General features: G+C 38.5%; 1 protein-coding gene and 2 long non-coding RNA genes across 4 annotated transcripts; 2 read left to right on the top strand and 1 right to left on the bottom strand.

Moving 5' to 3' along the window:
- Positions 1-18: 18 nt before the first annotated feature.
- On the top strand, positions 19-4,067 carry LOC122781766. Of its 2 annotated transcripts, XR_006361851.1 has the most exons (3): positions 19-77; positions 2,154-2,237; positions 2,952-3,402. It is a non-coding gene; the product is annotated as an uncharacterized LOC122781766 (long non-coding RNA). The 2 variants fall into 2 exon arrangements; XR_006361850.1 differs by lacking the exon at positions 19-77 and having other exon boundaries at positions 185-2,237; positions 2,952-4,067.
- ciao2b (cytosolic iron-sulfur assembly component 2B) lies at positions 2,659-4,992 on the bottom strand. Its single transcript, XM_044045771.1, has 5 exons — positions 4,758-4,992; positions 4,081-4,160; positions 3,636-3,761; positions 3,436-3,481; positions 2,659-3,231 (listed from the first exon to the last, which is right to left on the bottom strand). Exons 1-5 carry the CDS (start codon positions 4,882-4,884, stop codon positions 3,131-3,133), a joined length of 480 nt encoding a protein of 159 aa, XP_043901706.1. The 5' UTR covers positions 4,885-4,992; the 3' UTR covers positions 2,659-3,130.
- A 2,158-nt stretch (positions 4,993-7,150) lies between these two features.
- LOC122782237 lies at positions 7,151-10,561 on the top strand. Its single transcript, XR_006361897.1, has 3 exons — positions 7,151-7,509; positions 10,138-10,307; positions 10,438-10,561. It is a non-coding gene; the product is annotated as an uncharacterized LOC122782237 (long non-coding RNA).
- Positions 10,562-15,865: the final 5,304 nt, after the last annotated feature.

Here is a 15,865-nt window from a genome sequence, read left to right as displayed (position 1 = left end):
ACTGCTGAAGTGAGCAGTCGGAGCGGAGGACGCGCAGTTAAAGTGACCTCAGCCGCAAACAGAGCAGCAACAGAGGGGTGAGTCAAGTCTCTCCTCCAGCTCAGAGGAGGAGTTTTCATACATCTGCACTCCAGCCATCCTCAACACATTCTCCACTACTTTAACAACAATGTTGTTGTTTAAAAACAAAAACAAAACAACAACTTTGCCACCCCACAGAAAAATGTGTTAAAATGCCTCAAATGGATGACTAAAATAGCCAGTGGCATGTTAACACATTTTTCTGTGGGGTGGCAAAGTCAGAAGAGACATTTGTGTGACTTTACAGGGACTTTGAAACAGGAAGTCTCACCTCTGCATTTGAGATTTGAGTGTTGCAATGTATATGCTAATGGGGTGTATTGTGTTAAATGCTCCATTTTGGGGTTTTTACATCTATAAACACAGTAAAAAGTGAACTAAAGTTGAACTGATAATGTAGTAAATCATATTGTAATCACAAGTTATGTCAGAAACATTGCAAGTACATACACATTTTACCCAAATAATGTAATACTAATGTCAAACAATGTGTCTGTTATTTCTTGAACACCAGGTCAGGTATTATATTTAATGCTCTTGCAATTAGACCCTTTTATTGTACCCTTTTATTATTTTCTTCGTATGTCTGCACAGATGATCTCTATCTCTCCCTCTCTCTCACACACACGTACAAATACCGTACATTTCAGTATTTTTACCTTGTATCTCTGAGCATGTGAAACTCAAAAGTCCTTGAATCCTCAAAAATGTCACCTGAGTTTATGCAAAATGAGCCCCTATGAGCTCACTGATAAGAAGCATTCATTATATTAAAGTTAACCACACCCACCAAAGGTCCAAAGGTAAAGACCCAGGAGTTACTAAGGTGAGATCACAATAACTGTACAGGTTAAATTGTCAATGAGCAAAACTGTCACAAGGAAAACTAACTGTGGCCCTATGCTTCGAAGTATATATACTTTGTGCACATAACATCGATATTCTCTCCTCACACACACACACTCACACACAGTGAGGGAGACTTCACCTATGATCTTTATTATCTCAGGCTCAGACACTTGTACCTACTGAACAGGAGAGTTGAAATTAAATTAGATGCTTGGTCAATGTGTTAATAAACAGAACATGAGTGAGCACCAAATCAAAATAAAAATTTCAGTTAAAGTAATTAATATAGTAAATGATGAGCATACATATAAAAATAATGAAACAGCCTCTGCTCAAGGTTTTCTGGGTGTTAATTATTTGACTAATTTGATAACTTTAGATCACAGTTTGATCACATTTTTAGTTTTAAATGTAAAATCTAGGTTGCTCTCCCACAGCCGGCTTACAAACAACAGTTCATATTATCACATATTGTTCTTCAGTGGTGCAACAGATTATGTTGACAGAAATATGTAACATGTCGCAAAGTCCTCCGTTTCTCTCCTACACTGTCTCCTTGTTCGTCTTCTTGCTCTGAGTACAGTTTTGTTTGATTTAACTGTGATTCTGCAGGACTCTGGCTTCTGCTAATGCAGCTGTGCCGTCTGGGTTTCTTATCCGGGGTATTAGCTGTGATGCAATTTTTCCAGATGTGGAACAAGTGAGAGACAGAAAAAAAATCTGTTTTTTTTTAGTCGAGCCCCAGGAAAAGCTATTACTTCCTCCCAACAAATAAATGTGTCTGTAATAGGCATAGTGTGTTTGGCACTAAGAAGTTTGTTTTTATTTGTTACTAATCTGTATTTTTTTCTCAAAAATGTAGATCATACTCTGAAAATAAATAGTTACATATGTTATTTATGTTATACAACTGCACTAAGGTAATAATAGTCTCTAAACTTGTTTTGGTGTTTTTTTTCTCACCATAACTTACACAACAGTGTGAACTTTAACATGGTTTCATGGTTCTGTAAGTCAAATATCCGAGGAAACAGTTCTTATTACTGTATCACCATTTTATTCAGTTATGGAAGACTTTAGGCAATATTTTAACTGGTTGAGTAAGACTTAAAGACATTTAGATGTGTTTAGTGGAGTGAATGAGGTGGGAGTGTGTGGAAAAACATGTAGGACTAGTCTCTGCTGTGTGCACAGAAATTTCACCACATTGTCTCCCTCCACAGCTGGAGACAATTGGCACGAGTAGGACAATGTCACCACCTAGTGGAATTATATGGACGTTACACAGGCAGTTTGCACCATGGATGGTAAATGTCAACTTGTTTTTTTAATTTAATAACTAGATAGAGGTGGATTAAGGTCAGATATCTTACTGACAGCCTGTTTAATTGAGTAAATGCTGTAAAGTTAGTGTCTGATAACTTAATTTTCCCTTTTCCTCTCAGAGACTTTATTGCCCACCATAGGTCCCACGCATGGATTGACACCGGTGGTTGTTTGCATATTTTATCTTGTTAGGTCTATGATCATTACCTCTGCACCCTTCTCTACTACTTTGCTGTCTTTGTACATTTTATGATGTATATGGAGTTTTTGGACCAACACCAGCAGACTAAAGGTGCATAACCATATACATATTGTTTAAAATGATTAAGTCAAGACTATTCACTTATCAATGGAAATCTTCGAGTTTAGAGAGAAGGATCAAGAACACAAATATTATCATCATTTAATTTAAATTACATTTAATTACATTTTTGAAGGATTAAAATAATGTACAGAAAACAAGTGTCTGAACAGTCTCTAAGCAGATGAGTCCCAATTGTTTTCTCATGTGACAATATACTATATAAGAAAGGGCGGTATCTTCTAATATAAATCTAAATAGGAGAATTTATTTCCCCCCAAATTCACAATTTGAATAATCTCTCCCTTCTGCAGTATTCTCTGTGGGTGGACACAGTTGTCAACATGGTTTCTTTCCCTGTACTTCTAAAACAAACTGTGACTTTGTTTTGCAGGATCAGAAAGTGTCCACAAGTCAGAGCTGTTCATCAGTGAGGTGATACGGTATGTGGACAGACAGAGAGACAGCTTGGCTGACACATCTCACTTGTCAAAGAAAGAGCCAAACAGATCTGACCGTTGAAAATACATTCAAGGCTGAATGAAGAAGGCACAAATGAAGATGATAGGCTGCTCAGATGCTCCTGTTGGTCAGACACTGGTTGACCACCTCAAGCAGCGAGGAGTTCTCCAGAGCTGCAGCCACTCTCTCTTTGTCTGCCAGCTGTTTGTTCACTGCACAGAGGAAAACAACAACATCTCACACAATATACCAACACATTCACAAATGAGCAGTAACTATTACACTAGAATACTTTTGTTTACAGTGTAACTCATGGTGACCAGAATAAAAACAGGAAAGCACACAAGGAATATTGGTGAGTAAATAATACTGCGACTATCCCATCTGACTTGCTATGATTGTTTTGATTTTGTTACCTGCTTCCTCTGACGCATGAGTCCCAGGAGTGATGTGAACATCAATCTGAGCAGAAACAGAAAAACACCTCTGCATTTAGAGTGGACCTTCAAAATAAAACTCACATAGATGTGTCACAATATTGTGTTTAGATTAACAAAAAGACTCAAAAGGAGTGGTGTTAAATGTACATCTCTTCAGCCAAAACACACAAACGTACTTTGAACCTGGCTGGCAGGGAGCGTAGCAGCTTGACTTTGATTGACAGACCAATGAGTGTTGCCATGCTGCAGTGAGGGATTGTGGGTGTGAACTCAACACCCACTGTATTCTCTGCATCATTCACCTGTGATAAAGACAAACAGATAGATACTTCAAAAACAACATACTTCTACTTACAGAATGCCTTAAAGAGTTTACTTAATTTGTTAAAAATTGCTTTCAGGGTCAGAGTATTTATTTAAGACATTAGGATGGAGAGGACAATGAGTAATTTGCTGATAAAGGTTGAATTGTGAATGTTAGTTAACTTTTCTCCTGTAATTTAAAAATAACAAAGGAGAGGGAGTAAAGGCTGTAGTTATCTTCCTCTCCCCTGTTCACATTCTAATAAACCTGGAGGGAAACAATGACAAACCAGGAAAAATATGAATGTACTGTGATACCTTGACTCTGACTTGCTCCACCACATTGAGTTCTTCCAGAGACAGAGGATGCTCTGGGTCGTTGATGGCTCTGATCAGATGTAACTTTAGTTAAAGAATTCAAGACAACATAACAACACCTGTCCTGCCTCATCTGAAGTTATGCAATTTCAATAATATAATGAAATCAAATATGCACCTTATCACATCTGCTTATAAGCTTGAATTCAAGATTGTCAAAGAGCCAAAGCTTGAGAGATGGAATTATATAATGAGGCTGACTCACGTTTCTTCACGAAGAGCAATCGTTATTGTGATCAGTGACACATGCTAAAACACGTCAAAATAGCTACTGTTCAAAAAAACCATTAAATAGAGTGATGCTATTTAAAACAGCTATAGTTATATTCACCGGAAAGTACCGTATAGAGTAACATTTACTGTGCCTTTTATTAAACTACTGGTTCAAAACAATCAACTGTCAATTACTGAATGACAAATGTCTAAATTCCAAAGATCAATAGTTTATGTGTACATGAAGCCGATTCCTCTACATTTATAATATATAATAATATAAATAGACTATGCTGAACTAAACAAACTGGCCATACATTTGTCATACAGTTTACGAAGTGCACAATTTGCTGTATGTTAATAAAACCAGAGAGAGAAAACTAACGGAAGTTATGACAGGATATCGAATATTTCTCTGTCGTCGATCGGATCATGGACGTCTTCATCCTCATCTGACGCCGTCAACAGTCTCTCTCCAGACCGCTGGAAAATGACCGGGTTTGCGTTCTCCAGACGAGTCCCTCCAGACATGTTTACTGGCTGTTTTAGCCCACGACGAACAATGAAAGTCAGAATGTAAATTCAGACCAGCTAAAGTTAGCACTGCGTAGTGCGTACACTTCCTGGAATAACGGAAAGCGATAGAGTCCAAAAGCGCTACAGGGAAAACGCGTTAAAGAGACAGTACGGTAAACTGAAAAGGAGTTCTCTAAAGGTCTGCAACCTTCAGTATAAAAAGAGCCATTTTGAGCCAAATGAAAATAAATAAATAAATACATAAGGGGTGCAACAGTTCAACAAGCCCACGGTTTGGCTTGTATTGTGGTTTTTAGTTTGGTTGGTTTGTTTTTTTTGATTTTGCAAGTTAAGGAGAATAACAACATTTGAAATGTTCAGAGCCTCGTTGTATTTTGTTTCTTCAAACAGTTTTCACAACATAAAGAGCAAAATAAATAAAGCCAGTAGTGGCATTACATGTAAATAAAAAAAAAATGTCACAATGTTTATGGTTTCATACCAAACAAAATGACTGGGGGTAATGTGTATGCGTACAACAGAAATACGCTGGATCGCTCATGCACCTATCAGAAAACATCAGTTCAGGAAACTGCTGGCTGAAGGTAAGCAGTTTTGTGTTAATAAATATTCATTTATTGCCACAGGTGCAGCACACCTTATATATAACTGCAGCTGGGGTGCAACTCTCTTGATAATTAATGTTTTGTTCACCATAGTTGTTTTATTGCTAATTTATTAATTTAGTAATATATTCCTTGAGGAATAGTACATAAGTAGCCTAAGAGAATGGTAGATAAACACTTACTGCCAACGCACTTTGTGTAGTAGTTCTGTATATTGCATCAATTATGCTATGTTCTTAAAATGTAATTGTCTGCAACAACACTCCCTGAGGACTTAAGTAGACCTCGCCTTTTGGCAAATTAATACAAATAAACACATTGTTTTTTCTTCAGTGTTAAAGGGAGCCACTGCAGAGGGGCTGCAGAGTCACATGCGGCTCTAGAGCCACAGGATGCAGACCCCAAACTTTAAATTCATGTCAGAAATGACTGGGTTAATGAAGAAATTGTAAATAAACTACCTGTTAATTTTATATGTAGTGCTCTTATTAGTGTTCTTTGGCAAATATGAGGCACTTGTTATTCAACTTGAGCATTTTATTGTATGGTACATAAATGCTGAATTGAATTTTAATGTAAACAATTCTGTACTTTTTACTCCAGCAGTAATATGCAGTGCACACTCAGAGGATGTACCTGAAGATGTGAAAGTGAAATGTGTCTTACTGTCTGGTAGTGACTCTATTTGTCCACCAGATGGCAGTGGCAGCTCATTTTAGCTCTACAATGCAGAAGTATTGTAAAATTGTGCAGTTTGTCTTGAGATGCACAGTCAAAGGACAACATAAGCTTCTGGATGCCACATATTCTAGTATAATTCATCATTATATATTATGATAAACTGTTCACTGAGAAAAAAACAACAAAAGTAGTCTTAAAAAAAAAAAAACTGGACTATTTCACTTGAACTTTCCACATTCAAAGCCAGCCTGATAGCTTTCAACATATTTGACTATTTGACTAGAAAGCCCAGTCATGTTTTGACTGTCAGTAAAGACTGATGGGAGACCTATTTAAAAAAAAAAGGAGAAAAGTTCCCTTGCTCTCTATCCTTCACTTGAGTAGTGACAAGTCCATCACCAGCAGAGCCCGTGGCCACATCTAAATGCTGATTTCATCAGTGCAGAATCTTAATGAGCTGCTGAAGTCGATATAAAAAGCTTCATTTCAACGCGATGTGTTCACCTTTTAAAAAATGTGCATATAATAAGGCTGCCTTTGACTGTTGACACGCCAGCCCTTGGTAATTTAAATGTCACACAGAAGGGCAATAGCGCAGGAAAATAACAAAGTGTTTTATTATTAATTATGAAAATTTACACCAACAATCTTGACATTTGCTTTTTTTTTTGCATTTAAGATGGTCTTTGGAAATAAAAATATTACCATTTTTTAACCAGAGTCAAATTTCTTGGAGTAGGAGGGCATGGAGAACATCTGTACAACTATTACAAGGTATATACAAAAAAAATGTATTGATTGAAAGTGTGTAAACACAAGTTATATGTAAGCGTCAGTACTGGGTCAGAGTAAATGATGATGTAACACACTAAAAAATCCCAAAGATCGCAGTTATAAGAGTAAATAAGACAATTTTAAGTGAATTTCCTTAAAGCACAATCTGTGCCAAATGGTTTCTAACTACAAAACTCATTTAATTGAATATATATGTTACTAATAAGTATCCATTCCATTCTTGGGAAATCACTAACACCTGTAGTATTCAGTCTTTCCCCATGTGCTTCTGCTGTCATTGGTCAATTCAAGTGATCAGCACCTGATTTCAATATTTGAGCAAAAGGCATCATTAAAGCACCTTATTTCAGTCAGTCTGCTGTGTTGGGAGCAAACTGGACTGACCTCTCAGTGGGGGACCTATTTCACAGCTGGAAGTCAAAACCAGTGAAATTTGCCTGGAATCATTTCACAGTACCACAGTATCATTGGATTAGCAGAGTGCAGTGGAGCTTTTGACTCAAACTTAAAAAGTTATTTTGATGAAACAGCAGCAAAGGTAAGACACAATTTATGATTTACAGTATGTCACTGCGTAAGGTGCATGTTGTTTTTGCTTCTCTTTGACTGCTGATTGAGAGAAAAGGAAAAAAAGACAGCACTTGTTTTCTTTGTACTTTGCAGGGTTTCAGTTGGCAGGTAGCTTCTCTTGGTAGCGTGTTAGGCTGGTTTTGCATATGTGTTTTTACAACATGCTGATTTACTTGCCTGCCTTGAAGGTGAAAATAGTTGTTCAGGTGTAAAAACAAAACTCAAACGTGTAAACGAGAGAAGGTGACAGTGTTTGGAAAAAAGTGTTTTGCCTAAATACACCGCCATCAAGGCCAAAAACATGCAATATGGGCATTAGGTAAATTGGTCCCTCTAAATTGACAGTAGATGTGAATGGTTTGTTTGTCTCTGGGTTGTGACTCCACCTATCGCCCTATGTCAGCTGAGATTAGCACAGCACCCGCCGCAACCCTCCTGTGGAGGATGAAGTGGTAGAAAATGGACGGATGGACAACGCCATCGATCAACTCGTTATTATCTCGTTGACTTCCTGTTTCTCCAGACTGGTTTCTTTTGTACGCCACCTGCGGCTGCTCCTCATGCGCTCGCCTTCTGTAGAACCTCTGCACCATTTAAGGCATTTAAAGTCAACTGGCTGTGGTTCAAGAGGATTGCTCATTTTAATCATAAAGTCATTAAAAAGATTTATTTACATTAGTAGTTTAACAAGATTCTACTTATAATCTCATATATCAGGTAATGCCTGCAGACAAAAAATGTTAATTAAACAGCAACTAAAGCAACTGAAGTAAAAAAAACAATCATATATCTCTGAAATTTGTTTCTGAACTTGTACCTGAACTTGAAAATGTGCTCGCAAAACAATAACACATGCTGGAGTTAGATGTGACAAATGTAGAGGCCTGGTGAGCTTTGTTATGCATACAATTTCATCCTGTGCAATAAATAACGTCAATTTGTCAAAATATTGGTGGAAAAAAAAGAATAATATGAAGATGGTTAACATTCAGAGTGGTGAAACTTCAGCCCCTCTGCATTTAAACCAGCCTTTTTAAAATTCCTAACGCCGCCAGTAACTCAGTAGCACTGACTACTTGTGTCAGCAGCTGTCATGCACTGTGTGTATCAGATGATTTATTCTGGTTTCTTCTTGCCGTCGCATACATGATGGCTCCTGTATTTATTTAGAACTGGGTCTTAATCCTTGACTAACTCTGTAGTTGGTGTCCCATGAGCAGCACAGCTGATGTGCATGTCATGAGAAAAAAGGAATACATTGGTCCTTGATATGCAGCGAACAACAATGCTCACTCCCAGACCACAGAACAGCGAGTCGGGGTCTTGAATGTCTGAGTGAAATACCTTTGAGGATAGCTCGTCCCCAGTTTGTATGACATTATTCCATTACTTCTATGATTACACCAACTTTTTTTGGCAGTTTGAGTCACTTTTACCTTCATACGCGACATACCGGTAATTCAATTGTTTGTTATTGTTATGCAACACACAGCAGCGTAATGATGATGGCCCTTGACATGCGGGGAACTGTGTTTTGTCGGAATTCTTGTTGAAAATTCAGGAGAGAATCAGTCAAACTTTTATATTTTGAGCAAAAACTAGACAAAGAAAAGTGCGCGTGTCTGTTTATTGCTCTAAGGCCACAATATGGAAATGAGTGACTAATGAGTGAGTGATTTTAGCATGACAGCAACTTTACTGTTCACTGACAGCTGACCAATTATTCATGAGGTCAATTATTTGTATCTGACAGGTTTAGATTGTTTAAGATTTGTTACTGGCTCTATAATTAAGCCCACGGGGACCACGGGCTTCTGTATTATATAGCTTTTGGCCAGTGGAGAGTTCCATGGAATATATTAGACACTGTGGTTTTGTGCATCTGCAGAGAGCCTCTCACATAACGAGTTGCACCCCATCATTTATGAATTACTGAATAAAACATACAATCATGAGGTTAAACATCGACAGCTGAGAAATACAAACTAGTTTGAAACTGTTTTGTTTGCATTCTGACAGTGAAGCTTTGGATATGTGGGATTAAAAAAACCATGGTCATCTAGTTTACCCGCTGACAACACTGCTGTCCATCACTTGTGAGTCACAAGTACAATGTGTCAACCTATCATATGTGCTCCATTAGAACAGGAACACATGTACTTTTCCACTGTCCTGCTCATTTTCTCCTGTGTGCACCGGTACTGTGAGAAAAGTAATGTTCCATGTTTCCTACATACATTTCCTTATTCTCTCACTAAAGGTATCGTGTTGTTGCTGTTGAAAAGCTAATACATGTCTTTTGCATGATTGGATCATATAAATCTTTCAATTTTCCATTTAAAGACATTATTCATATGCAGCACACAAGCATACAGGTGAGTAAAACCTGGCCGGCAAACCAAGAGGTGGCCACTGTGTGTGTTCTATGGTATGATGAACGCTGGTGTGATATCCTCATGGATCATAAGAGAATGCCATGAAGAGGAGGCTTTGACACTGACACTAATCAAGCCATGGGCAGAGCAGAGGCTCCCCTCTTCAAGTCTATCTTGTCAACTCAGAGTCCTCATCTACCCTACACCTGTCACTGCTGCAGGTGGCAAGACCAGTGACAACAAAAACCAGAGGTCCCCTAGTCCTCACTAAGGGGACTGACTGCCCAACAGGCTCGGACAGGAAGACAAGACGCAGGTGTCACGTCTGCCATCGACCGGTGCGCCCTCTCCACTACTGCCCTGCATGTACTGACTGTATGAAAGGCATAAGGTAAGTTACAGTGGTACTGCAATGTGCATGCAATCCTTATTTAGTGTAAGGTTATGAATAAATATCAACTGACGGTTATTTTGTATTTTATCTCTCAAAAAATGCCCTTGTTTGTTTATCTCTCCCACAGTTGTCAGTGATGCAGGGATGCTGTGCCTTCACCTCACAAGGCTCACATATCCCAGGAAGGGGTAGACCAAATAACAAGTTCCCAGCTCCATCATTTTTTTTTGGTGGGGGTATTTTTGGTTAACGTTCACTAATTTTAGAAGCTTTGTATAGGGTCCTCCAATGATGCCTTTTTTGTTTTATGAGATGTTGAATGTTTGGAAATAAAAGAAGAGTACTTTGAAAAGTATTTGCCATGTATTGTTTTACTTTAATATATTTTAATAAGACACTTGCCTTTGCAGCAAGAAGATCCTGCATGGAGTTCGCATGTTCTCCCCGTGTGTGCGTGGGTTTTCTCCGGCTTCCTCCCACAGTCCAAAAACAGGGGGATTAGTTAAATTAATCACTCTAAATTGACCGTAGGTGACACCTGTCGCTCTATGTCAGCTGAAATTGGCACAGCACCCCCCCACGACCCTCCGGTGGAGGATAAAGCGGTAGATGATGGATGGATGGATATTATAATAAGAAGTATTTTTATTCAGGCATATTATATCAGGTAAAATATACCAAGCGTTAGTGATGGTGATACAAAAGTGAACGTTAGTGTTCTATGGTTGAAAACCCTGCGACAGCCAAGTGGAGACAGATGCAAACAGTTTAACTAGAGAAATCTACCACTCTATCCTCTACATGAGGTTCGCAGGGGAGCTGGAGCCAATCCCAGCTGACATAGGGTGAAAGGCAGGGCACACTCTGGACAGGTTGCCAGTCCATCGTGGCAAAAATACACATGAACAACAATTCACTCTGACACACTACTGTCAATTAGCCTCGGCTTGTTTTTAGACTGTGAGAGGAGACTGGAGTACCCAGAGAAAACACACACACACACACACACACACACACACACAAAAAGGGAGAAGATGCAAACTCCACACAAGGCCTTTGGTCGAACCAGGATTCAAACTGTTGACCTTCTTGCTGTGAGGCAATAGTGCTAGCCTAGAGAAGTCTATGTAAAAAGTGAATCTGCATTTGTATAGCTCTTTCCTTCTCTTGTGTGGCTTGAAACCAGCAGTTTTAACCCCTGGTGTTGGGTTAGTGGAGGGCCCACTTCACCACTGCCTACCCAAGTGGTAGAATGACGAGCCTACATAACACTGCCGGTCACTACAGACTATGTGGTGAATTATAAATGGAACAGTCCCTGTCTGAAACGTCTGGATTAACCTTAGATTTTCTTGCATTAATCACATGAATGATTGATGAAATGTGTGTCAAAGGTGTAAATTGGCTCCCAGTTTGTCTCCGTAGCACTAGCGTTTTTGATGCAAGCTCACCTATCCAGTGCAGCTTTGATGGGACCCCACAGCAGGATTGACCCGCACAAGACAATTCAGAAAACCCAGCTCTTCCAAGGGCATCTTCTGTCCTAGCACTTACCCTCCCCTCTTCCACTGCACTATCTCCTTCTGCACTTGGATCCACCTCGGCACTCTCACCCTCTATCAGCCCACTGTTTCTATTTAGTGGAGTTCTTTCCAAGACTACTTCTATGTAGCTTATTCCTCTTTTTTAAATCAAGGATAAAATCATCTGCTAAATGCAAACGTAATCTGCAAATGTTCAGGTCACGCTGTTACTGACATAGTGAACATGATGCTTTCTACCATGGCTCTTTATTACTGAGATCGCCTCTTGATCGTTATAACACTACTATTCTTGTCACAGGACAGTATGCTTGTGGTTCACTTTGGGTTCATTACCTCCACAGACCGCAGCGGTACTTTGAGCTTGGCATTTACCAGTACAGGCTGCTCAAAGACAGGTCTTTCGCATGAGCGGTGGTGGTCTCACTCACTCCAATCCACAGCTTCCCTCAGTCACACAGACTCTGGTACCCAGCAACCCAAAACCCTCAAAAGTTCCTTTCTTGAGAGATTTTCTGGCTATTTGTTGGCTTATAATGCTGTGTGAAATGAGGCTTCACAAGGTGGTGGGCAACATCACAGCTCCATGATAGCAGCATGCAATAATTTATTGCCACAGATCTCTGCTCGGTGGCAGCATAATCCATCAATCACCCACACAAACACACACAAGTTCCGTCATGACTTCATCAGCTTAAAATTTAATGATGTGCTTTATAGGGACTTGATTAATATCACCATAAGGAAGACAAGTCCCCATAATCTCACTCTAGGTCTTAACAAAAGTGTGAGAGAGAACACAATTACAACTGTGTGTGGTAGTATTTTAGCGACAATGTGGTCTAGACCCAGAAAGCATTTGGTTATGACTGCAAAAAATAAAGGTTGTTGTCATAGCATTGATTTGGATTCTACAAAACAATATATCACTAATGTTCTGTTCTCATAGCGTTTGGTCTAAACTTCTAAATCTGTTGCTTGATGAAACTACTTCACTCTAAAAATGTTGATATGACACATTTTAAACTATGTGCTCATGGAAAACTTTTAACCGTTTTATTCTGGTAGTCCAAACTGCAGTTTGAGGCTCCAACTGTCAACATTATACATTAAATGTTTATACCTGTAGTGGAATAATCTGAACATTTCCCTCTGAAGTTTAATAGATTAGAACACATTTTTTTTGACAATTTGACAAAACATGGTCCTTACTAGCATTACACATTTCTCTCATCCCAGTTTGATGGCCAAAATCTCTATGATGAGTAATCTGAAGGAGTGTTATTTTCAAATGTGCTGTGTGGTTAAGTCCACGTCCCAGCTCATTTAATTTCCAGCATAATCTGCAAGGCTCATATTGATTGAGCTCTTGCAGGTCACATCTTTTCATCAGCCCATCGTTCATACAGTTATTGCCCAAATTGATGCTGGCAAGAGGAGTTGTTTATTTATTTCAGCTGCTCTTGTTTTATGTCTAAATCACTGCTGCTTTTGGAAGATTAAACAATTGGTGCTATTTGATGTCTTCTGTTCAGAGTGTTTAGCATTGAGTGGTCTGATTTCCCCCCATTATGCATTTTTATTAGTTTTTAATGTAATCTTCTTTTTAAAACAACAAGAAAAACAATCATCTATAACAACCTTGGTCCTCCATATCCGAGTTATCTTTTAAAACCCATAACTATAGAACCTTTGAACAGTCACCTTCTGTCAACAAAAGTGGAAGTCTGGAAAAAATGAATCAGACTGAAACGACTTCAGTTTAAACTCCGGCAACTTGAAAGCACTATGTGAAAAATATTTATATAACAGCTTCTTTCAGAATTCATCTTTTATGTTTTCCTTTGTAGAAAAGGTAGAAAGTGTGCTTATTTTTAAAAGCAAAGACCTTTAAGAAAATAAACGGAGGCAGATCATTAGAACAGACACAGCTGCCCGACACTGAACCCATTTATCAGTGCCACTTTATTTAGTATTATCATGAATTTTAAATTAATCTTTACTTGAATGAAGTAAATTATTATTATTATTTTTTTTAACATGCTAAATCGTTCATCTGTCTCTATAGCAGAAAGGGTAGAGCCTAACACCTAAGAATGTAGGTTGTTTAATAGCAATTAACCTTATTCTATCTTGGAAACTGTATGTGGGGAAGATAGAGACGGCCACTTTAGTACAGTTATATAAAAGGAAGGGATTCAATGACAATGAGGTGTTGAGGTTACAACGATTATAGGTTTTAATGGTACAGTCATAGTCTGAGGAGCAAAAACACGGTTTTATGGTTTTACAATTTAATGAATTGTTATTTTTTATCACTACACCATACAATTACTTAAACATCTTTGTAGGCTTTATTGCACTGTAGGATCACAGTGTTGTGGTCTTTAGTCAGAGGTCCACAGGGGACGATGGAGGTTCTGCACAGGAACTCAAAGCAAATTGCTAGTAATTATTCATTAACTTAGCCATTACTTAGTGCATTATCTCCACTTAATCATGTGCAGCTGGAAAGAGGTCACTGAGACGTGTGAGCAGTGACTTTTCTTGGCAAGTTTTGCGGGTTGAACCACCCCTGATCATTCTCTGAGTGTCCAAAATGCTTCCATACTAATGGCTTAAGATGTTTTGTTGGGTGGAAACAAATCTTGAGTGCTCGTTCCCTCGGCCATCGTTTAGCTAATGTAGCCATGTAGCCGTTATTTATTGTAGGAAGCAAACAAGCATTAATGGTGTAGTGCTGCGGTCGCCACCTACCACGCTGAAGTGTGGTCTGTTACTCTGTGTAACTGATCTTGCACGGAGAGCAAATTAAACTTGTGCAACAGGCTTATGTTCTACCCCCCAATTTGTCAAATTGTCCTCACTGTGATACCGTGAGTGACCAGAAACTCAGTGACTGGTTGTCGCCGGGCATTTACAGTTACACAACCATAACTTATTCAACCACTTTTAATAGTGAAATTGGTTAATAGTGTCAATCTGAAAAAAAATCTAAAGATTTAACACTAGATGTTGGTGAAATTGGTTAATAGTGTTAATAATCTGAAAAAAAATCTAAAGATTTAACTTTTTAGAGGTTGAACTGGTGGTTTATTATATAGCTACAATAATAAGAAGCAGCTTTAAGGTTTCCCAAACAATAATCTATGAAGCTACCTTGAAATACAATTCATTCAAGTTTCATGCAAATTAATTTATAATGGACAGTCTTATTCAAAGACACTGCTCCATCACACTCTGTTGTTAGGGAGGAGGTTCTAGGAGAAATGGATTTCAACAAGAGAAAACAACAACCCATGCTGATAAAACATTGATGTTTCATGGTGTGTGTTGGTGTTTGAGCATCACAGCCTGAAGCTATAGCATCTCAGTCTCATCTTTTCTTGATGTTAAAAGCTTTTTTAATGGCTCATTCTCATCAGTGATCCCCTCTTATCATGTGATTTAACACTGCAGGGACACAAACAATGTTTTAAATCCCCAGTTTGTCTGTTTTCGCAGAGAAACACCAGAAGTTGTATTTTGTATTTGGTGCAGCAGCAGCAATGTGCTTTTCATGAACACACATTATACACCCATATAATTCTATAATGATTTGGGCGTATAAAAATTTAATCCATTCTGTTTTGGTTTGTTGAGGTTGATAGGGCGTGTACAAACATATAAACATACAAAATGCATGATATAAACAACGAGGGTAATTGTAACACATTTCAGTATCACAGATGGCACTAAGGCAGGGGTGTCAAACATACGGCCCGGGGGCCAGAACCGGCCCGCCAGAGGGTCCAATCGGCCCACAGGATGAATTTGTTAAAATTTCACACTAATCTAAACGTAATGTCAAATGCTCCAGATACCCGTGACTAAATGTTTGTGACTTTATAGATCCAGTGTGCTGTGTAAATAGTAAATTTAGGCACGATATTGTTGAAATTGCACTTATATTTCTCAAGAAATTTCATGTTTTGTTAAATTATCCTTCAGTTAATATAAAACAAAGGAGAAAAA

Source organism: Solea senegalensis, linkage group LG15 (assembly GCF_019176455.1).
Source record: "Solea senegalensis isolate Sse05_10M linkage group LG15, IFAPA_SoseM_1, whole genome shotgun sequence".
Classification (NCBI taxonomy): Eukaryota; Metazoa; Chordata; class Actinopteri; order Pleuronectiformes; family Soleidae; genus Solea; species Solea senegalensis.
The sequence above is the reverse complement of the archived record's forward strand: the minus strand, read 5'-3'. Positions and strand labels throughout refer to the sequence as shown.